Genomic DNA, 24,476 nt, shown 5'->3' on the forward strand with positions numbered 1-24,476 from the left:
ATTATCTTTCCCACTGCGGCTTATCCTCTCCCTTTCGAACATCGCCCAGTCTTCTCAACATGCATTCATAGGAAACCGTTTCAGTCATGGCAGCAGCCCACACCTGGGGCAGTTTGGGTTTTCCAGTGTCTTAAAATAATTCAACATGTTATTAGCCGCATGAAAATCATTGAAAATCTTTTTTTAGGAATCTTTGTTAAGCTTTTATGTCCTAATAAAGAAAGATTTGGACCGGATGGTATAGTTGAACCCAACCAGCTGCTGAAGAAGCCATAAAGGTGTGAGACAATGCATCGTCCAAAAACAGTGGATGAGAGTTCCTTTTTCACTATATCCAACACAAATCATCCCCCAGCAGCTTCACCCTGCACAGCATTGATGGAGTAAAGTCATACCTGTGCAATACTTTGTAGTTCATAAATTTGCTCCTGGCATCGCTCACATATTTGCCACACTCTGCCACGATTTTGTCCCACCTGTCTGGTTCAAATTCATGGCCCAAATCTTTTTTTCCCACCTCACCTTCATATGTCCGAATTATTACTGATCGCCTGAGTAGTAGTAGTATAACTGAAAGGCTTTTTTCCTTATTATTTTTTTAAATAAAGCACCTGAACATGTCAGTGCCCCTCACATAATAGGTGGTATTGTCAAATATATATATATATATATATATATATATATATATATATATATATATATATATATATATATATATATATATATATATATATATGTATATATATATATATATATATATTTATATATAAATCAAACATAATTTAATGTGATCTAGTAATCAGAGCAATTTCTCAATGTACATCTCAACAGTTTTACAATGAAGAAGACAGACATATCAATGAAATGTAGACGTGCAGCTGTACATGCCAGACGTCAGTTAATGCAGTCTGTAACTGCTTTTCTTTTCTATACTGTGATGAAAGAGCACTTAAGAGTTTCCATGTTTCATCTCAAAAAACTGTTGGAAAGAAACGGTTGAAGTCGGTCTCCTCATTTATTCATCAGTGTCAGGAACTGAATTAAGTTTATACATGTGCCTTGACTTTATCCTTTTAAAGTGAGCCTCTTGCCTTAATACCATCTGCTATTTTTCTTATTCTAAAAATAGACGGGAAGTATTCGAGTTGTTTGTAACTTTCAGAAATCACCGTCTTAGCTTCTGTAGCAGCCCTCTTCCCTGTTAGCACGGTTTTATTTTCCTCCCAGGATTTAATGAGGCTTCCTCTCTTTCAGTATTGACAGTCTTGAAAGTTGTGCCTTGATGCTCACAGGCTTGCTTTTTCTGTCCAACACGAGTTTCTTCAAACATTTCTGAATAAATCAATATGACATTGGCTCCTTTTTTGCACATGTGAAAAGGCTGGGAAAAAAAAAAGGCTGGATAAAGCCTTTTTTCTTTTACAAAGCAGGAAACAAAAAGAGGCAGCTGGACCACACGTAGGCTGAATGGTGGACGGGTCTAGAAGTGGTTGTTAGGACAACTTTATATGTTGAAACGTGTTCGAAAAGCTGATGGATCAAAGTATTGTGTAAAGCTGTGGTTTTCTGACGTGTGGGAGGACGTGCCCTCTCTCAGGGCCTGAACCGTACTGTGGCCCTCCATTTTCTTGCAGCAATCTTATGCCAAGTTGAAATTTTTTTATGTAATATCTCTTCAATTTTTTTTTCAAAAATTAAAACAGAACCCCATCCTCCAAAGACAATAACATATGGAATTCTTTCCACTTACCTCCATACTGAAAGAGCTGCTGTGCCATCTTAATTCAATCCCACTAAACACTGTTTAGACCCACATACAGCAAATTGTGTAATTTCAGAACGAAAGAATGAGACCGATGTGTGAAGAATATTTATTGAAATGTTGCAATATTGGAAGGTGATTTAACATATCCATTTCATTCTGTAAAGTCAAAAAACAGAAGTATTATATTTGGCAGTCAGCCATGAAGGACACTTTAAGAAGAAAAGAAAAAAAACCATCAATCCAAGAGGCAGGCAACTTTTTTTTTTTTTTTTAAAGTCGAGGCTTTCACTTCACACAAGCTTTCACAATATGTATTACATTACCTGCATAGAATATCACTAAGCCTACTTTTAATAAGACTTCGTCGTGCAAGTTTGCTGGAATGACAGAAAATCAGCAATGTTTCAAATCAACTGGATTTAAACGCCCCTTTGGCACATTTACTTGAAGGGTATCAACTAGAGCCTGCTTCAACACGTCACCACGTGAGCTTTTGTGAAATAAGAGAACCTCGTGCAGTGCCACTTCAACGACAGGCTGCATGCATTAGGCAAAGGGTAGTTAGTAAATCCAGTATATCTGGAGGAACGTAAAAGCAGCTGCAGCACTGACATTAGCAGATAGTTTTTTCACAGCTGGGTGCTGATTACTAATTGCAAACAGTAACTTGGGAGCAACAGAACATAAGAAATACTGAAATAAGTACAACATAAGGTCTGCTTAGGTGCGACTTCGCCGATATCGAAATAACAGAAATAAGCTACTGTTTTGGCACATGAGTGTTTTGTGAAGATCCACACAGCAAAGTCGCTTCACTGAAGCATTAGTCCAGTTTTACCAAGGAAAAAAAAAACATGTTTGTTAAGGCAATAGTCAAGCAAGACACTTCTCACATGCAATATCTGCACACTGCAGTAAGGCGCATTTCAGGAAATCACAAACAAGCATGTAGCTATCAAGCATAAAGTATCAAAAAAAAAGTCCTGCCAGAACACATAATACACACAGCAAGAACTGAACCAGTTAAAAAATGCAGGTGGCATACTCACTTGTTGCATAAGAACAAAAAGGAAAAAACCCTGTTTTGTCTTCTTGTCTTTTGAGCATAGTACAACTCATGGCATGCAGCTCTGGCAAAACACGTCACATACCATAAAGAGTCCATAAGGCACACATCCTTCACACTCTGGAGTTCTCGATTGGTTCTAACTTCGTTTGGATTACAAACTGACCTTGAGTGAGACATTTTTGATGTCCAAGCATTACGCATTTTTGTCTTTAATTTTAACCATGGATATGTAAACAACTGTTACATGGGATGGTACCTTTTTGGGATGACCATTTACCATAAGTGAAGGATTTTATTGAGCTTTGGTGATAAAACTATTGGATAAAATGCTATTTCTTTTTAACAACGGCCTTGTTATCATCTCAAAAAGACAAAGGAAAATACACACCAAATTATTGTTAAAGGTGAACTGACGTGAACTGTGTTTTCAAGTGCTCTTCTGAAGCCAGTCAGCTGTCTCCCCCTACAGGCCACTCGTAGCCATCACCAGTGACTGTTATCCGGGTAGCTGGGCACAGCCGCAGGGTACTGGGGCAAACTGGGGCCTTGGGCCGCCTGGGCGACAGCGTTGAACCCTGCGTCCCTCACTGGTGCACTCTTCCACAACCCAGTGCTCCACTCCTCCTGAGCACGCTGCATGCTGCCCCCACCGCCTCGGTACAGCCTGTGCACCTGGCAACAGAGAAGCACAATGTGTTGGTGAGGATGCAAAGTTAAAAATAAATAAAGCAATAAATAAAGAAAGAAAAAGAAAGAAAGACAGAAAGAAAGACAAAAAGACAAAGAAAGACAGAAAGGCAGACAGACAGAAACAAAGACAAAAAGACAGAAAGAAAGACAGAAAGAAAGAAAGAAAAAGAAAGACAGAAAGACAGAGAAAGAAAGAAAGAAAGACAAAAAGACAAAAAGACAGAAAGAAAGACAGACAGAAAGAAAGACAGAAAGAAAGAAAGAAAGAAAGAAAAAGAAAGACAGAGAAAGAAAGAAAGACAAAAAGACAGAAAGAAAGACAGAAAGGCAGACAGACAGAAAGAAAGAAAGAAAGAAAGAAAGAAAGAAAGAAAGAAAGAAAGAAAGAAAGAAAGAAAGAATAATTATATTAGTGCATGTTTTCTGCTGGAGTGTTTACTCACCTTAAGGAGGACCACTGCCATTAAAACAGTCACCAGAGTGAAGAGCAGAGCGGTGATAAGCATCACTACAGCGGAAGCCACATTTCTGCTGAAAAACGTCACTGTGGCAAACCAGCCGCTTGCATGTGTTGGTGAGAGTGACATGGAAGTAGTACGGGTTAGTGAATCAGACAAGATGCAGGTGGATTTAAGAATGATGTAGTCCAAAGTTACCCGTGAGCTATTAAGCAGTGCAACATTAAATGCAAAAACTTTGAACGTTGAAACGTTGAAACTTCGCTCGGATAAAAGTGGAAATAGTGTGCAAATCTGTTTTGATCAAACTTACCATGTTCCCCAACCATTGATGCCCAAAACTTGGATACAGCTGAAGATACACTGGACGAAGAAAATGAAGAAGAAAGCCATAAAGTTGAATGAGCTGTCAGCCCTAAGAAAAAAATACAAGGTGGGGAAAAAGAATACAGAGAGTATTAGATTTAAAAATAAACAAGCCTGGTGTTCTATTTTTGATCTGTTTTTTTTTCCATCCTCCTCATTGTCAACATGAGAATAAACAAGGAACACAAAAAACTAGATACATTCCCAACAAACATAACAGGGACGAGTTTAAATAAAGACAGAGAGACATGTCAATCATTTCTAGGTTAATCAAATGCAGAGAGTTGATTTTTGTCTGTATATCTCTTTTATCCCTATTAAGTACCACTGAAATGAAAGCTATAAGATGATACGATACAAACGTGAAAATAAGCCACTATATGGGACAGGGGCAAAGCTTTGATGGAGATACAGCTGTCTGCTTCACTAAATGAAGACAGAGTACAGATTAGTGCTCATTTTATTCACCAATAACAATGACTGCACAATTTCTCAGAGACTGAAAACATGACTTCAAAGTCTTGTGATGGACTGGCAGCCTGTGCCGAGTCTAATTAGTATCATCTGGATTATGCCATAACCAAAGGATAAAACACAAACAAGAATTAATGTTGAATCATCAATCAATGATGTGATAGACAAAAAAGGTTGGTTTCATTTATAATGAAATGTCAAAATATTCTGCTTTTTATTTCTAGTTTAGCACAAGAATCCTGTTTATGGTTTTTAAACAACTATTGACTAGATGGTTATTTCTTCTGCCCATGATGAAAACATGAAACAATTCTAGAACACCGCCGACAGGATCATGTTACAGTGACGTTAGGCTAAAATACGCCTTCTGACTCGTATAACTTTAAACAAACTATTACACAGATTCCTAACTAAAAAAATGTATATTCTATGACACCCATTGACTGCTCATAATAAATTATTGGCAGCTTTTAAATAATTTTTAGCATTTCTTCATTAAGTATCAGTTTTACAACATTTCCAAAGCCACAGCAGGAGAAAGGTTATATCCCTCACAACTTCACTTCACAAATCTTTAACTTACTTTTAAAACCTGTACTTTTATTCCAAAAATTATCTTCCCTTAAATACTATTTTTTCTTGTGTATTGCCACAGAAGATGCAGCAAACTTTCTTTTACTTAGTCTTTTACCTTATAAGAAAATAAAAAGCAATTCTGAAGATTCTATTCTTCCTGACTCCAAAATACAATATCAAGTAAAAATTTCTGCATGAAAGTATGCATCTTTACATGTTTTTACTTGCATTGTTGTGTCTCAGATTTAAAAACGAATCCGACATGAGGGTCTGTGGATAGTAGGTACATTAAGTGGCAGGGTACATGAGAGGGCAGTGGATCACAAACCTGAAAGCTTTGTAGAGTGGCCTGAACCAGCAGGTGTAACTGGCAGGAGTGAATAGAATAAGCCACAGCAAGGAGAAGCCGAAGTTTATGGCATCACCGCCCCCAGCCCACCAAGCGATACATGAGATGACATTTGCCATTAGTGTTGCTGCATACACTGCAATTGAGAAAGCATTTGTGGGAAGGAATAAAAAGACAGGAAGTGAGTGATTGTGTCCGGTTTCGCAGTGAGTGAGAAATCTGTGTTCATTCTGCTCAAGAAAAGTGAAAACAAAAATAAACAAATAAACACACATTCTCAAAACGAACATGAAAGCACTTACTCATCCAAAGGGTGTAAACTCTGCGCACCAACTGCTGATGAGCTGCAGGAATTTCCTCTTCAATGTTCTGATAAAAGCATGGCTTTATTTTCAGAAACTGGGGCAGGGGAGGAAAGTTGTTGACCCGTTCTGAAACAGAAAGCAAACTGTCATTATCAGTTTACTCTTTAATAGCACACAATAAAAAGAGAGACATAGAGGGAATGATACGTGAAATTGGAGTGAAATGTGAAACAAATATAAAAATGAGTATTTGTTTTCAGTTACAAACCTGCCATCTTGAAACCCCAGCTCTTTCCTGCAATACAAGAAGACACTTAATTTTCAACTTTGAACATTCCTCAACTACTCCACTCGCTAACGCATGCCATTCATTTTACTCGCTGTTTAAGTGACAGTACTTAACGGACCTTCCGCTACTCGTTAATTTGCATACATGTAATTAAGACAGCTTTTAAGTTTTTAAGTAACTCATGGATACAATTTCTCCACGTTCCCTTTCTGAGTGTAGCTATGTGGAGTTGTGTAGAGAATCCTACACTGGGTAGGAGCTAAAGCGTGGTGTAGAGCAGTTTTAGTAGAGCCTCGTGAATCTTTCGATCTCCCGCCAGCAGCTTCATTCCATATAACCCTTTAGCACGCGCAGACACGACCGCCAGAACTAACGATTCCCCAACTAACCCGTACCGCGAGGACGAATCCGTTACCGGAATAGTGTTTATCTCCTCACGGTTCCGTCGACAAACCAGGGGGCAACAATCATTCAGGATGCGCCTTTTCGCCCCTCATCCTGCCCAGCGCGGCTGCGCAGCGCCGTGTCGGAGCTGTAGTTCATTGGGGCTCGCGCCGTCCCGCGTCCAGGCGCGAGCGGAACTACAAGTCCCACAGCTCGTGCGGCGGGTTAACGGAAAACGCGTGACTCCAGCGCGACGCCCGTTTTCATGGATCCCACCCATTCGCCTACACTTGGGATAAAGATTTTTCAAATAAAAAATACAACTGAAAGTAAGCTGCAAGTTCAAAATATATATAACTAAAAAATAAAGAAACGATTCCCTGTGCTGTGTCCAATACTACAAGTATGAGCACTGAATATAAAATACATTACTAAAAAATATGTGCGACAAAGATTAAATAAATAAATATTCACCGATATCTTCAGATTAAACATGTGTCTATCACCCATATTTACCAACGGCAACAGAATCCCAACACTGAAGTAGCTCCAATATGTAGTTTCATGTCGAGAGACTAACAGCACAGGTCTAGTTTGACTTTAGTAAAGCTCTCAGTCAGGGCTGTTCAGGCCAACATGGAACATTTTCTAGTGAGTCAGTGAAGCTGCTATAGGTTTAGCTTTAGACAGCTGCAAGACCTTCACTGCACAGAGCTTCTTTCTTTTCTCATGCTCCATGTTTCATTGCTACATGTCACTGAGATTCTTTCCCCCTATAGTCTTTGCTTCCCCCCCCCCCCTCTCTCTCTGACAGTGGAACTGGAAGTTCATGGTCTGAGCCTCCTGTCCCCATCACATCTGCAGCAAGTGAATCTATGTCTGTTTGTTTCTCTGTTCCATCATTTTCTGTCTCTTCGGTCTCTCACCACAACAGAAACAGTAGAAAGCTATGGGCCTGGGCCTGGTTCTGCATGTTTCTTATTAAAGTTTTTTTTCTTCTACAGTTGCTTATGCTGCTCATGTTTGCTGTGTGGTTCACAGTAAAATTACCTTGAAATTACTGCTGCATTTATCTCTAAAGAAATAAAATTGAAATAAATTCAACTGAATTCAGTTCAACATGTATAAAGTGCTGAAGCAATGGACATTGGCTTGAGTCCAGGTTGGGATTACTGGCTTGACAAGACATACAGCTGTTGCTAAATTACCCCTTGGTGCGAACGGGTGCATTTGTTTGCCTTATGCTCGATAATGGCAACCTGTCAGGCTGTGCACTGCTTTTATCCACCGTCAACTCCTTCACTGCTTGACCACCCTAAGTTGGATAAAGCAGTGCAGAAAACAGATATAGAGGTTACAAGAAGACAGGATAGATAAATACAAATATAAATCAATATATTAAATTCCCGTTCTTAGCGTATTAAATATCGTATTATTTCTATATTTACCTAAAAAAAATACTGAAATTTTTATGGAAGTGTCACTACCTCCGTCGTTTTACAACATTTTGGTAAATCTGACTTATAAGTCAAACTCCGCGGCCAATCAAAGAGCCGGAAACGCAGCCACGGGTGACGAGCGATACATTTGTTTTCCTCCCTTCACTGCCTTGCCATGTCACTCACAGTGGCGGTGATTGTTTTAAGAAATTATTATGATATCTTCACAATAATCCTGCTCAGCGACAAATGATAACTTCACTTCGCCAAGTTACGCCTTAACAACGCGCAGCATCTTTCACCAAGAACGGATTTATCTCACTTTTACAACACAGAGACCTCAAACGTGCGGCGCGGTTGAACAAAACAAGCGCCCCCCGGGTAACCGGCTTCCTGGCTGTGGCCAATCAGAGACAGATCGTAGAGGAAATAAGAGACTCCCGCCAATTCCGACTGAGGAGCGCGAGGCAGGCAGCGGGGAAAAAGTAGGGGGGCAAACAGGAGCTGCTGGAGGTGTCTGCGCCATGGTGGTGTGAATGAAGCCTGTAGTTCATGCAGTTTGGACAGCAGTACAGTAGTCGCTCGTTGCAGGAGGGTATAGTCCGCCGCGCGGTTGAACCTTAGCTGGAATATATCGCAGACCGCCTCTTCTTATTTGCGGCATTGGCTATTATGTCGGCGGTCGACCCTGAAGCTAACGACGGGCACTTGGCAACATCGACTCCCCGCAGAAAAGGTGAGGACGACGGCTTGTGTAGCGCGCTATTGCTGCTTTCCCCCCCTCATAACTCTAACCTAATACAAAAACCGCCTCGACAACTGCGTTATATAGTTTGGAATTCGCCGAGAAGCATAGTATAACTCACCTAAGTTAAAAGGATTCTCTTATAAATATTGTGTGTAAACACGAGGTTTCGGCAGGCTATATTTGTCATTGTCAACATGTTACTATCATTGTGTAGATGCAGACACATCATGATACTGACCAGGCCTGAGTATTAGTGTGACATATGCACTTAACCTGCTACCTTTTATGTGAAGCCGACGTCAGGAAACAAACATTAACTTCCATCCACATCTTAGGTTTCACCCAGTTGACAGCCATGATATTGACGAAACTTTATCGTGTTGTTAAAAATGGCTTACATTTTGCAACTTTGTCGCCTAAACGGTGCTAACTCGCACATTACGATAGGTCTGGAGCTAGTGGCTAGTTGTGTTGGGTTAGCACTCGGGCTAGTCGCGCTAGCCCCACGGCCGGCTCCGTGGCACTAAATAATAATGATGTCTTCGCTGCTAATCCGTTAATCCGCCTTTTTATGCGCGTGCAGGTGTTGTGCCGCCGTTGTGCAGCTGTTTGGTCAGTGTTGTACAGTTGTTTAAGGTTTCTGCGTTAACGGGCCACGGGCATCATTTGCATGACAACCCACTGACTGTAAAGGTGTCTCTGCCCCGCGGACTCCACCGGGCCTGCAGCACCGACTGACCGGCCCTGGCACGGGGTTGGCGGGAGAGACAACCGAGCACAAAACAGCCACTCTTCATGCGGGGCGTTTTAATGCATTTTTCGATTCTTTTCAAAAACCTGACGGCGTGTGTGTGTGTTATAGCTGACATGAGGTTGTTAAAAGCAGTGGACAGATGTTGAGCTCCTGCATGCGGACAGTGAACAATAAAAAGAGGCTGAGCAGCTTGAATAAATCCTCAGTCACTTCGCCAAACGTGAAGTGATGTTAAGCTTAGAAGTGAAGCGGTTTGGCCTCTTGTGCCCACCCATCAGTCATTCTAAAGGAAAGCTTCTCTCAGTGACATGCTACACAGCTGCCCAACCTGTCAATTTACAGTGTTCTGAGTAAGCAGCTCATTGTTGACAGCTGAGTTGTTTATGTTGCCGAATGTTTGGCCTGCTGCCTTCAGGGGGTCGCCACAGGTGATCCCATGATTGATTTGACATGATTGTTTTGCATTCAAGTAATTTTTGCAACACTTTGTTTTCCAGGAATGGCCTGCAAGTCAAGCAAAAATGCCAACAAGAAATTTGTTCAAGGTGAAAACAGCAGTCCATTTGTCAGCTATCAAACATATTTGCAATGGCACAACCTCTTGTGATGCCTTTTTCTCCCCCTCTTTTCAGCTCGTCTCCCATTCAAGCGCCTTAACCCTGAACCTAAAGGCAACCAACCTGCAAAGCGTCCCTGTGCTCATGCATGCCCGAAACTTGAAGTCTCAGACCTGGACAGTGAGACCTCTCCGTTCTCTGTCCGCAGTGGCCCGCCGTTAATTAATGGCCGTGGACCCCTTGATAACTTCCTAAGCTGTAGGCGTCCTGCGCCCTCAAATAAAAGCAATATTATTGATCTGACTGATGATAACACTTCATCCCCTGTAAAGAGTGCTGTCGCCGCCACTCCTGCCTCTCCCTGCCTTGCAACAAAAGACAAGCATCCCCACAAGGACAAAAGAGCCAAATCCAGCAGTGTTGATCACACTCCTGAGACATCCTCTGTAGATTCTTTAGGCTGTGATGTAATTGACGATGGAGGAGAAAAGGTGGATGAGAACGAGTCCACAGAATCGGTCTCAGAGCTCAGCACAACGCAGGATTCGGCTAGCGAGCCAGAGGAGCAAAACAAACCCAAAAATTCCTCTAGCCTGGGAAACATGTCCATGCTGTCAGATTCATCACCTTGCTCCACATCTAATAACTCCCCCAAGGAGTGCAAGAATGATGAGCCTGCCCTTCTGTCTACACCTGCAGTATGTACATCAGTAATTACCAGCTTTTTTTTTTTTTTTTTTTAAGCAATCCAGCGTTGTGCAGTGTCTATCATATAGTAATAACGGAGGTTGCCTAATCAGTTTGAGTCAATTGTAGATTGTGATGCATATGTAGGATTTACTTTACCTTGCAGCCATGTCTACAACACTGTCAAAACTCTTTATCCTTGTGAATTTTAAAAATGATTAACAGCGCAGTCTAATTTATCATAGGTTGTGCTTGTTATCCACATTTTTGGACTTGTTTTTTTACACAGTACTTTTCATTCATTGAATTTAAAGGGTAAAGGAGAGACGCTCCAGTTGCAGCAGGAGAAGCAACGCCGGGACGGAGACACCAAAGCTGCAAACAAGAAAAATGAAGAGGAAATAAAAGAGAACAAGATTATGTCCCCATCCACCCCTAACGTATGTACAGCAGTGGTTACTAACTTCTTGATTTTCTTTTTTAACCCATCCAGAGTTGCACAATATCTATCCTTTATGAAAAAAAGAAAAGGTTTCATAATTATTGCAACTAGGTAGATATGTGTTGCTTGTCATATGTCTTGATTTTTACTTAAACGTTGATGTTTTAACATGGTCATAATTATTACAGGTCCATTCAGACCTGTTTTAAAGTTAACTGTTGATGTTGATTTACATTACAACTGTTATAACTTTTCCCAGGTGATATCAGTCTTCGCCCATTTCAATTGGGTCTTCGTTGTGTTATAACCACACTAGTTAATTGACCGATCATCGGCAGGGCCGATCATTGGTGCCGTTATTCAGCATTTTGATGCACATCAGCCTTTTTTAATCTGATGGCTGATAAGAGATCAGTAATAAACTATGGTTATGGCTCGGATGCAGCCGCGTCTCTCTGCCTGGAGTCTACTCTGCTTCCAGCATCTTCCAGCATTGTCCCGACCACAGCGCCATCTGATTGGTTACACACAGTAAATCACAACATGCATTGTCAAAAAGCAACAAAAAAATCTCACTAGTTTAATACTGACTTTGATGGGAAAACCCATTGACATACTCGCAGCACAACAGTTGCAAAACTTGCTGGAACAAATTAAACATTTCACTTACTAAATACAAACAAAAATGCTCACTATTTCAGTAACAGGCATTTATTTCCCTCACTCAGAAAAACACAAACAACTAGAATTTGACACTCAGAGAGCGCAGACCACCGCCACAGGTCAAATCAGTCACCACCAACAATAAGAACACCATAAATAATAAAACAACATTGTGATCGGGGTGTGATAGGAGCGGAGTGCTGCCGCGCCGCACAGGCCCCCTACCGGCGGGCCTGCCCAACTACGGGAAAGACTGCCCTATCTCTCAATGATAAAGAATCCTTTAAAAAATTCCTGGATCCAGACAGTGATCCAGATCATCACCAAAATTGAATGGATTCTAAGTTAGTCCAAGACCCACCTTTCCACAAAGTTTCATAGGAATCCGTCCATTACTTTTTCCATAATGTCGCTAACAGACCAACCAACAAACCGACGTGATTCCATAACCTCCTTGGCGGAGGTAATAACCAGACGGAAACTGTGAAAACTCTGTCGTTAGCCTACAAAACACAAACAGGAATTAGCTGTGGGAGCCTGAGAGGCTTTGTATTACTCAAAACTTTGACACCAATATTTTCACTTTACTACAAATCAATGTTGGCTTTAAATATTGGTATCAGCCCTGGAAAAACATAGCAGTCTACCTCTAAACCACACCGTCCAAATCATCATTGGGTTTTGTCCTTCTGAAAGGTTTTGACATTTTGGAGATGGGATCTGCAAGTCTAAATATATGTCAGCAAAGAATTTCACCTGCTATGTCTTACAAAAAAACAGGAAAAAAAGCAGATACTTTGCAGTGTTGCATCATTTTCCGATTGTTTTATTTCTCACTGCCGTTGCTGAGGACCTGAGAATTTCTGGTGCTTTTGGTCTGTGTTGCTCTTGAGGGCCGACTTCTTTTCCAGTGTTGTCTCACTAAAATGGTTTACTTTGGACTTATTTGATTACATAGCACATATTCACTGCTTTGGCAGCTTGAAAGCACTTTGCACTGTTCAATATATTCAACCCAGCGGCAACTCTTGCCATTGGCACTAACCTTGCATCCATGACCTCTGTTCTCAGCAATTTAGGGTTCACTGTTTTCATATGGTCAGTTAGAGATGGTCGATCAAGCCTACAGTCTTGTGATTGAGAGATAACCTGGTCTAACAACTGAGCCATAGCAATGCAATGAGGAACACAGGTTGAAGCATTTGCATTCATTGCTTTTCCTGTTGAAGACCAGCTTGCAGGTATCGCACGTCTGAGATTTTCAGCAGTGGAAAGTTTGGCAGCAACAGACACACAAACCTTAGTTAGTTTATGAGGAGAAGTGCTTGTAAAGATGCCAGGTACCTCTGGTTGAAATTAATAATTGAACAGGTACTCCTGTTGGTAGTGAGTTTTTCTATATAGTTACCTCTGCAAAGGAGGTTATGGAATCACGTTGGTTTGTTGGTTGGTCTGTTAGCGACATTATGGAAAAAGTAATGGATGGATTGCAATGAAACTTTGTGGAAAGGTGGGTCTTGGGCTAACTTAGAATCCATTAAATTCTGGTGATGATCCGGATCACTGTCTGGATCCAGGAATTTTTTTAAAGGATTCTTTATCATTGAGAGATAGGGAGTCTTTCACATAGTTTTGCAGGCCCGCCGACGGGGGGGGGGGGCAAACGCCTGGTTCACACAGGACGCGCCACGCGCGGAAGCGCCAAGCACCCAGTTTCAGATCGGTGACCCTGTTGACCTATCTGACGGTTCATACAGGAGACGCGGGGGAGTGCCGCGTGCGTAGTGGCTCGCGCTGTGGACCGCGGCCGCTCCTCTCTATTTTCTCCGCGAGCCTCGCGTGCCGTGGAGCACCAGTTGTAAAGCTGGACAGAGCAGATCGCACCACACAGGAAGTCGGGAACGGAAAATATGAGAGAATCCGGTCAATTTTCAAATTTAAATAAAGTAAAATAACATAAATTATGTTGCTTTTCGGTTTTCCTTTTCAGATAAACACACACACACACACACAGGGAGAGAGGGCTAGAGAGAGAGGCGCCGCAGCGCTCCGCTCCGACCACTCCCCCGATCACAATGTTGTTTTATTATATATGGTGTTCTTATTGTTGTTGGTGACTGATTTGAGCCGTGGCGGAGGTCTGCGCTCTCTGAGTGCCAAATTCTAGTTGTCAATATGTTCACACTTACATCAGACAATATATTGTAATATTATAAGGCTGGTGTCATGGTTTTGTTTCTCTTTCTTTCACAGGAACCAAGGGCCGCCCCCAAGAGGCAGTCTGATCAAAAAAACTAAAAAAAACTTAATAAAGGTGAGAACATTCAGTAAACTATGCAAGAGTGTGAGTTTCAACCATGATTGAAACAAAACCACAGTTTGCCATGTATTTTATCATCCAAAGCTGAAAACTGACTTTTTAATGTTGAATTTAAAGGAACAGGAAAGGATTCAGCTGCAGCAGGAGAAAGAACGACAGAAGGAAGAGGCCAAGGCTGTAAAAGAGAAAAAGAAAGAAGAAGCTCGCAAACTGAAGGAGGAACGGGAAAAAGAAAAACGTGAGAAAAAAGAAAAAGATGAGATTGAGAAGAGGGAGAAAAAAGAGAAGGAAGAGAAAGAAAAAGCTGAGCGGTTAAAGGCAAAAGAAGAACTGCGGAAATCCAAGATTGAGTGAGTAATCTGAGATTGGATCCCAAGGAAATGTCTTTCTCCTGTACTGTAAGTCAGTGTTGGTTTACGTTTTCTTTTGAATTACAACTTATATCATTAATTTTACTCAGGGCCAAGCTTGAGGAAAAACGCAAGAAGGAGGAAGAGAAGCGAATGAAGGAAGAGGAGAAACGTCTGAAAGAAGAGAAGGATGTAAGTCATCCCATTGTCTCAGTGAGGACTGGGTGCAAACTGCAGTATCTATATACTCCGGCTGTTTTATTGAGTAATCACTTCACTTACTATATATTTTGTTTACAGCGCCTCAAAGCCGAGAAAGCAGAAATTACAAGATTTCTGAAGAAACCCAAAACCCAACAGGCTCCAAAGGTTTGTAGATGGAACACTTTCAATCTCCTTCCAGCTGTGTACTTGAGGTTTTCTTCAGGCATTGTGTTTTTCCCTGAACGCTGGTTTTAATCCTCTGGATTAACAAGAAGCAAAACATGGTTTTGGTATTGATATCATTACTTCAAGCTATTCAATACTTTTGTTTCAGAAACTTGCAGCTGCTTGTGGGAAGTTTGCTCCTTTTGAGATAAAGGAAAACATGTCTCTGGCGCCATTAACTCGGGTTCAGTGTGAGGAATCTGTTCTGGAGGAGCTGGATCAATTTTTGCTGGAACCTGACGATAATCTAAATGGCCTGAAAGAATGGATCGGGAAGAAACCCAGGCGGTCAGGTCCCACCAAACCCAGACAGACCGAGTCACCCAGGTGAGGAACCGCTTTCTTTTTATGGTCATAACAAAGCTGTGGTATATTGTCACCAAAGTTAATGTCAAAGTTTTTGGAACTATAGTTTATGATGGCTCAGATTAAATTTATAACATCAACCACCAGGGATGCTGCAGCATTTTGGAAAAAGTGCTCAAACTGAATTCAGTGACGTCTATTTCCTTGAATCGATGTGTTGAGATTTGATGCCAGCAGCAATTTCTGCAGATGAAGTCAGTGAGGACGAGTTCAAACTTTCATATAATAAATTTATCCACAGAGAATGGGGAGGACTTGAATTTAACAATCCAGCTCCCCACAGCCCTGCACAGAACAAATCGGCATAGAAGATGGAGCTAGAGCGATTTATTCAGTCGGAGGGTTCAATTCAATTTTATTTAAAGAGCTCCTAGCACAAAAGTCCCATGACGGCACCAAACTTCAGAGGTCAGACGGCAAGAAAACTAAGCCAAAAAGACTCGCCATATTGACGTTTGTAAAGTTCCTCTAGGAAAGAACCAAGATGAGAAAGTAGATATCACAGAAGAACGCGCAAAGATGATGATATATAATAGGAGTAAAGCTCCCTGCGGTAAACTCCGCTCAATGTTATGAAGGAGCACTGACATGCTTTTAAAGCACCATTGTACAGAATTTGTTTTGCGTGGAGACGCTGCCCTCAGGATGGTTTCATCGACAATATTCAACAGGATCAAGTCGGATTATTTCAGCATGGCTCTGTTGTAGGAGACCAGATCTCTGCTGTATTAAATGACTGGTTGTTGTTGAACTTCTCCAAGCAATTTCCAAAACCTGTTGATGGTAATAAAAATGACATTTTCTAATACAAATAAAATTAAATTAACAATGACGGATAGAAATAAGTGACTCAGTGTTCGGTGAGTGTTCAGGAATCTGCTCTGAGTCAGTTTGAAAACACTTTTTCCAGATGTGCACTTCCTTCTTTCACTCTCCTGAGCACTTTGTTGAATAAATAGATGAAAGATAACATGTTATTTTCAAATGGCTGTTATTCTTGAAATATAAAAAAAAATATTTGAGAAAATGTCATCAATGTAGTAGAATTTCTGGTAATTTCTTAAGTGTGTCTGGCAATATTGCCATTTTACAGTAGCCACAAAAAGTCTTTTGATTTTTGGGTGAAAATTATGGGACAGGTAAAAGGTTCCTGCAACAGTCGGACGTAGCAGAAGCATGTAGTGGTTATTGAAATATCATTATTGAAACAGAAGCCCACAAAACTGGAGGTTAAACCACATCAACAAATGTCAGCGTCTCAATAACTTGTCATGCGTCATTGAACATGAATTGCAGCTTGACAACAATGCCTTGTGCTGTTCAGAAGTTGACTTGTCTTCTGAGGCATGGCCCCCACCCTTCTTGTTGTTGTTGTTTTTCAGCTAATCTATTAATGTTTTTTTCCATTGTCACCGTTATCTCTATTTTAAAGTGTCTGTTCTCTGTGGTACGTTATGACGCAGCGGCTCTGGGGTGTCGACGTTTAAGGTGTTGATGCGCCACCGTCATGCTGCCGTGGAATGACAGTTGAGCTTCGCAGGGTTTCCTGGTTCAGTTTCAATGAAAAGTTCCCAGACTTTGGAAACTGGGTCGGAGTTTTCAAGCCTCTTCCCCCATATTCTGCTGGACAGAGAGTGGCCGTGCCACGTCACGTCCTCTGCAGTGGTCTCACACCATGACCTGCTGCATGTGTTTCTGGTACTCCTGTGTTTTAGTTGTAAAAGTGTGTTTTTAGCGGTCTTTCTCCTCTTGCATGTCGGCTGCGGCACCTGGAGAAAATAGACTCGCTGTTTGTCTTTTATGCTGCGTCGCGTTGCGCTGTGGCACTAATGAAATGCAGCTGTAAAGCATCCGGTTAAATAACAGCCATTGGTTAGAATGGCGTCAGGGCGCGCCGCAACGCATTCAGTGGAATCTGGGCTTTTCTTAGTGTTGTCCCTCGTGTCGTCTTGGTCTCATGATATCAGAATGAATGTGAACGGCTTAAAGCTAGGGTTGGCGATTTGAATGAGATACATTTTTTTAAATACTGGTTAAAATGATCTTTATGACCCGATGGGAAGCAATTCATAGCGTGTTTTTAAAGTAGTTTGGAAAATATCCGCTATCTACAGCAGGAGTAAAACGGGACAAACAGCAACCAATAGTCTTGAGGGGACACCTTTTTTTTAAACCAATCAAATCCCTTCGCCGTTCGACCTGCCCCTGCGCGTACATGTACGCGTGCACTGACCCTGGTTCATTGCACGCGTAGAAGGACGGAGCGTCGTTGCAGAACGGCGGAGACGAATGTTTGGAGGTTTACTCACCGTTCAGTGCGCCATACCTTGACGTTGTGCAAATAAAGAAAAACGAAGAAACAAAGCCCTGAGGACAGGAACGCACTGGACGCGGAAGTGCCGCACGCGCCGCGAACGTCTCCGCTCCCAACGGGAGCTCCTCCAATGGGGTGGGAGCTGGGCTGAGCTATCTAGGCTAGAACGTTAAGCTCACCTGTAATGGTTCTAGTGCCTTTCAGGCCCATCTGAAAATTTCTCCTGAGAGTGAAATAAACCCCACTGATTGAGTTGTTTTGTTGCTGGTGTAATGTGTTGCAATATCATTCTTACTGACACAAAAATGCTGTTGTCTTCATGTGGCAACTGTTGTTTAAAACCAGAGGACATACTATATTAACTGCATTAACTGTTGCCTCCAACGCAAGTATAGATTTGTTTTGGACTGTTGTTTTTGTAACTTTTTGACATTTATTTTAAATTTTTTCATGGATGTTGTAGCGATTGCATGGCAGTGGAAGGCCCAAAAGCAGATGGCATACCAGACCGTGAGCGTCACGGACCGATGAAGCTGCTCCAGTTCCATGAGAACCACCGCCCAGCTTACTGGGGCACATGCAGTAAAAAGAGCGTCCATATTTCACCTCGCTGCCCCTTCAGGCAGGACAAGGTAAAGCTGTTTTGTTAGGATGACTGTCTTCATCTAACCATACTCAAGTCGGCAAATACTCTAATATTCTTATTGTATTTCTTTCGTGTCTTCATATTTTTTTTTCTTTACTAGAAATTTTCGCCGTTGATTCGGTTTAGTTTAGTTGAAGACAGTCGGATGCTTTGGCTTTGACGTTGATGGTGTTTTGGTTTTTCTTACCACCACAGGACTTGCTTGACTATGAGGTTGATAGTGATGATGAATGGGAGGAGGAAGAACCAGGAGAGTCGCTGTCTCATAGTGAAGGGGTGAGTTTGAAGAAAAATCAAGTTTGCATGTCACACCTGTTGTTTTATTCATGGACTGAAGAGAAGACACACAGTCACTGCACTATTATGAGGGCCTATTTGGAAGTAACGTGAACACTTCTCTCTGAAAGTTTCACTCCTGCACTTTTTCAGCATCACATTTGCTGTTTTCTCTCCACATCAAGCTACAGATGAGTCTGAAACGCTGTGAAAACCTGTCCACACTCAATCAAGTCTCTCTGAGACTTTTAATTTTGATCGTTGGTTTTATGGACACATGGGTGTGTGTGACACTTTCATTTTTAACTCGGCATAAGATTCTTATAAATGGCTCATTTAACAACTCAGATTTCGTTTGAGAGTCCCCACAGAATGATATTCAGCTGAGCCAAAAAAGGGTAGTGTGCCAGTTGTTCACCCTCATTTTCTATTGTAAAAATACTCATTCTTCTTTTCCATTCTTTTTTTTTTTTACCTCTTTAAGTACTGGCTCTGAAATAGATTTATGTACAATGCCTTGTTGTGGCTCTTGGTAGGGTGTTGAAGTTCATATGCACACATGCTGTAAAACTGTGTGCTTGCTTAGTCATTTGTGATGACCCCACGTCATAAGTCCGACACTTAGTGAATGCAAAGGTTAAACTTTATGACATGGAAGCTATTCGGCCAGCATGAAGTCCTCAAGAAGAGTCTTTTACTTGGAGGAGCAGCAGTGTGAAGACTGCCAGGCTCAACCAGGCAACAGATGTGTTAGATAAACAAGGAAAAAAAACTAAACAAAAGAAACTGCTGCTTTCAGGAAGATGAAGAGGAAGGAGGCGAAGATGATGACGATGATGATGGCTTCTTCGTTCCGCATGGCTACCTCTCCGAAGATGAGGGAGCGCTGGAAGAAGAGGTATGTAGGTTCTCTCAGTTGGTGTGTCAGCATGCAGTGTGAAAGTGTTTTAAACACGGATTCTACCTTCCAGGAGGGCGGCGATCTGGAAAAGCAAAAACTGCGACAGACGCTGAAAGCGAGGGAGTGGGACGAGCTGATGTCCAACAAGAAGAAGATGAAGGTGCTGGAGCCGGTGGTGAAGGGCTGCATTTGGGAGGGCGACGGATCTAGTCTGGAACAGTTTCAGTCCTACGCTATATGCCTGGTGGAGCCTTTACCCAAGACGGACACCAGTCCGAGCCCAGAAGAGCTGTCGGAGAAGAATCAGAAAGAAACCCAGTGTAAGTGTGTGTGTGTGTGCGTGTGCGTGTGCGTGTGCGTGTGCGTGCATCCCCTTAGAAAACTTCTTCCTCGCGTGGGTTTGGATCGTTGAAGCCATAGCATTTCAAACTGCCACTGAAATTATTGAGAGAACCTTAAATTAAGTGATTGAGCATCAGCCAGTCCCTTCTTGTGTCTGTGAAATCTGCAGTAGTCGAGATAAATTACGGAACACTCCCATTTATACACTGCGTCAGACATCTTTCTTGAGGATGATCCACACTATTGGAATAGCATGTCTGCGTTAGTCACTTGTTTTGTTTGTTTTTAATGAAATGTAGTGTTGTTTTCTTCCTGAACCAGCTCGCCTCTGCTGTGGACGGCCCATGTGCCCCGGTGTTCATGGAGCTTTCTCTGCAGTGTCACATCTCCACCTACATTATAAATGCGAATACCGTTGTATCGGCATGCATGTAGTTTTCATTTTGATCATCTTTATGTCTAAATTCTATGTTAAGCCTTTGAAGTCATATTGATTAGTTACTGTTCTACACTCCATTATTAAATCGGCAGATGCTTCATGTTGGTACGTTTGTTTGAGGTGACGTACCTCTGCATTTCACTGAATTTTTTTTTTTCTGACTGTTCGTCCATGTTTCCTTAAATTTGTCACAATGCTACTCCAGCAGCCCTCTGAATGATAAAATGATTAACAGGAGTGTCTCTTGTGTGGTTTTAGGCTTCTCAGACGTCTCTGTGGTTGTGACCAGTACTAAAAAGCTCTTTTTTTATTTATCATTGACAGTACTCGGTCAGTTGCTGCCCCTTCTGCATGGTAACGTCAACAGCGGTAAAGTGATCATCAGCGAGTTTCAGGAGTTTTGCCGCCAGCAGTCGTGCTCCTCGCCGCCGCCCTCAGATCTGTCCAGCCCTCAGAGCTCTGCAGAAAACATCCCCACCAGGTGAGGATCGACTGTGGAAACGAGCTGCGTGCGCAACTGCAACGCCCGTTGAAAACACCGTACAGATCGTCCCTCCCCGTCTTCTCTTGACCAGAATCTTGATCAGGCGTCTGATCAAGGACAACGCAGTGTACGAGAAGCGCTCCGCCTACCGGCGCTGCTGCTGGTACGTGAACGCCGAGGTCCTGTCCCGCTTCGGCCTGGAGGCCCTCCCCGTGCCCTGCCAGTGGAATTACCTCCTCACAGGAGCCCGAGAGGAGGAGGCCCAGGCGGCCACGGGCTCTCAGGGAAACTCCCCCACCACGCCACAGACGTCCTCCACCACGCCCTCCGCCACCAGCAAGAGGAAAAGCACCGGGTGCATGTCCATCAGGAAGTTCATGAAGAGGTGTTCCGACACAGAGGAGGTAGTCCGACACCCTCAAGTCTTTTTTTTTTTTTTTTTTTTTTTTGCATCATGTGGAAATGTGCAGTTCTTCAGCTGACTTTTGGCCTGTCTTTGTCAGAAGGTCGAAATGGAGGCCGAAGGTTTTCAGGCGGATACTGAGGAAGACGACGAAGACGACTGCATCATTATCTCCACAGAAATTGGTGAGAAGGAGTGAAGAGCACAACGCTTCAGGTTCAATGTTCATGTTTTTCCATGTGACTACTCGTCTTCATTCTTAAATATATAGGAAAGGTATAAAACCAATCAATCTAACAAAGAATTGGAGCTTAGTTTAATATTTGATTTAAAACATCAGCTTATAATTATTTCATTTAATGTTTTTAACCTTTATACAGAAATAATCACAGAAGAATAAGAAACCCACTGTGGATGTGAGTTTAACATACGGAGAGGAAATAAAGCAAAGGCTTTAAAAACAATCCAGAAAACTAATGGATAAAAAAAAAAAAAACGCATAAGATTGGATTTAAGAAGCCAATTGATTATATCAGTTTATTTGATGTGATTTTCTTTTGGAATGGACAAGTTGACATATCACATCAAGATACTGATTAAAGCTGATGATCGCTTCACTGCAGGGCTTTGTGTTTGTTTTTAGACGAATACAGACCTGATGTTGGACACTGCTGGCTCACGATTAGCTGTAGAGCTGCTAAAAAAAACTGGAAGAAAGTGACAGTGGCTATGAATTCTGAATATTTTTCAGGGGTCTCGTGTGCCACATTGGCACAAATAAATCTGAAAAACAGTTATTTCACAAACAATTTTTTTTTTTTTTTTTTCCAAGGAAAACGTGAATTTTATTTTCTAAAATTATAAATCTATTTAGATTTTTCAAATGCCTGAAATAAAAAAAACCAAACCAAGGAAAGTGGCAAATGCTTTTGTTTCCATTTTATTTTTTAACTTGAGATCTGTAGCAAATGTATGAAGGGAGCTTCACTCTTTAAAACAACAATTTAGTTTTAGAGTGAAGACCTGAAATGAGAAAGGAAGACACACAAATTAGGAAGAAAATTAAAGCAAGTAAAATGCTTTGCTTCTGTTAACTGAAGATGGAGTATGTGAGTGTAGTTTGGCAGCGAAGGTTTTCAGAGAGCAGGCACTCTGACCTGAACTGGATCCATCCCACTGCGCACTGGTTAAAATCATTGAACCGCTGCTGATTTTAAGACCGTGCTAGCTTGTTTTAATGTCTAAAATGAATCTGGTCACTTCTCATGCAGGTGGGATGTTCAGGAATTGAGACTCGACTCCTGAACCTGTGCGCGTTTTCTTTCCAGGTCCTTCCAGGAATGAAGACTGTCTCATGGAAGTCACCCCCTCCAACAACGCTGCTCTGCCTGTAGCCAGCTCCGCGGCAACCCTCGCCACCGAGTGATCAAGCTCCACTGTCTGTAGTTCTGTTTCCTGTTCGGGTTCTGGTCTTGCTGCAGGTAGCTTCTGTACAGTATTAAAAGTCAACTTTACTACTACCCCAAACCCTTTCTTTTTTCTTTTTCTTTTCTCCTAACGAAAGAGTCGGCAAAAAAAGGCCAGTTTTTGACGAGCATCCTAAGAATCATTATTACATTATTTACGCATTTTGAATGTTTGAGGAAATTGAAAATCCTATATTTCATGTGTATATATTAACAATTATTGGAGGACAGAGCGGAGAGGCTGAAAGTCTATCTGTACATTTACCTGATAGGTCTGTGGGTACATTCATTCCGCAGGTTCTACTTCTGACAACTCTTTTGGACTAGTGGTTAGATCTGTTCTTGTACAGCTAGAGTTGGTGTGAGGGTGTTTTATAAATATGTATTTTCTGTATCTTTTAAGAATACTTGAACAGAATTCATTAAACATGAATAGAAGCACTGCACTTACATATTGTTCTCATTGTTCCAACTCACTTCAGACAGTCGCTCATCAAGGTTCAGACATTTAAAACTGTCAGTTTAGGAACAACTTTATACATGACGTCCAAAACAATCACTTTTTTTTTTTTTATCATCCTTTGGCAAAATTAATTTCATCCCCCCACATAAACCGTATCCTCTGACCACAGCCTGACCACAGTATGGATCTCCGAGGAGCTTATTTAAGGGCCTTGCTCAAGTGACTGCAATGGTGATCACTGTGAAAGATGTGAACCGGTGCATTCAATGTCCACTTCTTTATCCACTGATCCACAAACTGACCATCTGTCAGTCAGTCGGTCTCATAATCCCGCTCTTGGCCATAACGGTGATCAGGAAAGCGGACACTAACTATTAATGAAAGTAGTAGAGGTGGACATGACGAGGTTCTGGAGTCATGCAGTTATTTTTGTGAATGTTAAAAGACACGGTGAGTGTTGGATAAAAGAATGACAAACTTGTGATTACAGTGTGATTCTGGACTCTTCTTTGGAGCTTTGAGCCCAAGCCCTCTGGAGTATGGAGGAAGAAAAAGGGCAAACACCCTCAGGTGTGGTGTCTGCACGTTGTGGCTCCTAGTAACCTTGTGTTAAAACAAATGTTGCACAACCAAAATGTTTTAGCTTACTTTTAGTTTGAATTTTTTATGTGCTAACAAATTATTTATTGGCTGACTGCCTCAAAACGGAGAGTTACCTTTCCGGCACCTTTAGACTATAGTTTGGGTTAGCATAGCAAAACTATGTATGAAAGTTTCTGAGCAAGCTTAATCTGACTCTTCAAGGTAAAATAATGAGATCGCTCAAGGTGGGCTGCAGACCTGGAACTGAGAACTGAGCATCGGATCATTAAAGCCAAGGCAGACATGGTTCTGAGAGCCATGTCTGCCCTGGACGCTGGTTTAAGTTCACAGAAGATGAGGTTTGTGAAGTGGGCGCCTGCTGGGAAGTGTTCTTGGAGAATTCTGTCGTCTGGTTATCTAACCTGCGATGTTCCAGTCCTGCTGGCTGCTCTGCTCTCTGGCCACTGTTCCTGAGTTACAAACAAACCAGCTGATTGTTGTAGGAAATAAAAGCTGCCTCATGTGTCTCTATTAAATATGTTTCCGTCTGGTGTCGTTAAAGTTGGTGTGAAACATGTAATCTTTGCTGTGGAGCAAACCACTCCTACACCATTATTACACAAGGCTAAATGCACATGAACGGAAAAGTGTTGAAATGAACTGTCCCATCACGCTCAAAA

At 41.8% G+C, this 24,476-nt stretch overlaps 2 protein-coding genes across 3 annotated transcripts; one reads left to right on the forward strand and one right to left on the reverse strand.

Annotated features, from left to right (window-relative positions):
• Window positions 1-1,965: 1,965 nt before the first annotated feature.
• On the reverse strand, window positions 1,966-6,843 carry scamp4 (secretory carrier membrane protein 4). 2 transcript variants are annotated; one of them, XM_030083798.1, is made up of 7 exons: window positions 6,757-6,843; window positions 6,321-6,347; window positions 6,050-6,178; window positions 5,727-5,883; window positions 4,296-4,397; window positions 3,968-4,085; window positions 1,966-3,506 (listed from the first exon to the last, which is right to left on the reverse strand). In XM_030083798.1, exons 2-7 carry the CDS (start codon window positions 6,325-6,327, stop codon window positions 3,318-3,320), a joined length of 702 nt encoding a protein of 233 aa, XP_029939658.1. In that variant the 5' UTR covers window positions 6,328-6,347; window positions 6,757-6,843; the 3' UTR covers window positions 1,966-3,317. The 2 variants fall into 2 exon arrangements, with proteins under 2 accessions (XP_029939658.1, XP_029939659.1); XM_030083799.1 differs by having other exon boundaries at window positions 6,737-6,840.
• Window positions 6,844-8,611: 1,768 nt separating this feature from the next.
• chaf1a (chromatin assembly factor 1, subunit A (p150)) lies at window positions 8,612-23,187 on the forward strand. The gene is made up of 16 exons (XM_030084022.1): window positions 8,612-8,900; window positions 10,164-10,211; window positions 10,299-10,921; window positions 14,269-14,306; window positions 14,416-14,685; window positions 14,796-14,877; window positions 14,986-15,054; window positions 15,224-15,441; window positions 18,258-18,426; window positions 18,636-18,716; window positions 19,516-19,614; window positions 19,688-19,937; window positions 20,723-20,879; window positions 20,974-21,286; window positions 21,386-21,470; window positions 22,614-23,187. Exons 1-16 carry the CDS (start codon window positions 8,837-8,839, stop codon window positions 22,709-22,711), a joined length of 2,664 nt encoding a protein of 887 aa, XP_029939882.1. The 5' UTR covers window positions 8,612-8,836; the 3' UTR covers window positions 22,712-23,187.
• The last annotated feature ends 1,289 nt before the right edge of the window (window positions 23,188-24,476 follow it).

The sequence above is a fragment of the Salarias fasciatus genome, chromosome 23 (assembly GCF_902148845.1).
Source record: "Salarias fasciatus chromosome 23, fSalaFa1.1, whole genome shotgun sequence".
Taxonomy (NCBI): domain Eukaryota; kingdom Metazoa; phylum Chordata; class Actinopteri; order Blenniiformes; family Blenniidae; genus Salarias; species Salarias fasciatus.

What these genes read in the sequence shown, in the direction of transcription:
- scamp4 (XM_030083798.1), bottom strand. An exon ending in AGTTTACACCCTTTGGATGA is followed by an intron (nt 5,884 to 6,049) that starts GTAAGTGCTTTC and finishes TCTCAATTGCAG; the next exon opens with TGTATGCAGCAACACTAATG. An exon ending in ATCAATGGTTGGGGAACATG is followed by an intron (nt 4,086 to 4,295) that starts GTAAGTTTGATC and finishes AACACATGCAAG; the next exon opens with CGGCTGGTTTGCCACAGTGA.
- chaf1a (XM_030084022.1), top strand. Translation starts at nt 8,837, where the DNA reads ATGTCGGCGGTCGACCCTGAAGCTAACGACGGGCACTTGGCAACATCG. An exon ending in CCCTTCTGTCTACACCTGCA is followed by an intron (nt 10,922 to 14,268) that starts GTATGTACATCA and finishes TTTCTTTCACAG; the next exon opens with GAACCAAGGGCCGCCCCCAA. An exon ending in AGACAGACCGAGTCACCCAG is followed by an intron (nt 15,442 to 18,257) that starts GTGAGGAACCGC and finishes TGGATGTTGTAG; the next exon opens with CGATTGCATGGCAGTGGAAG.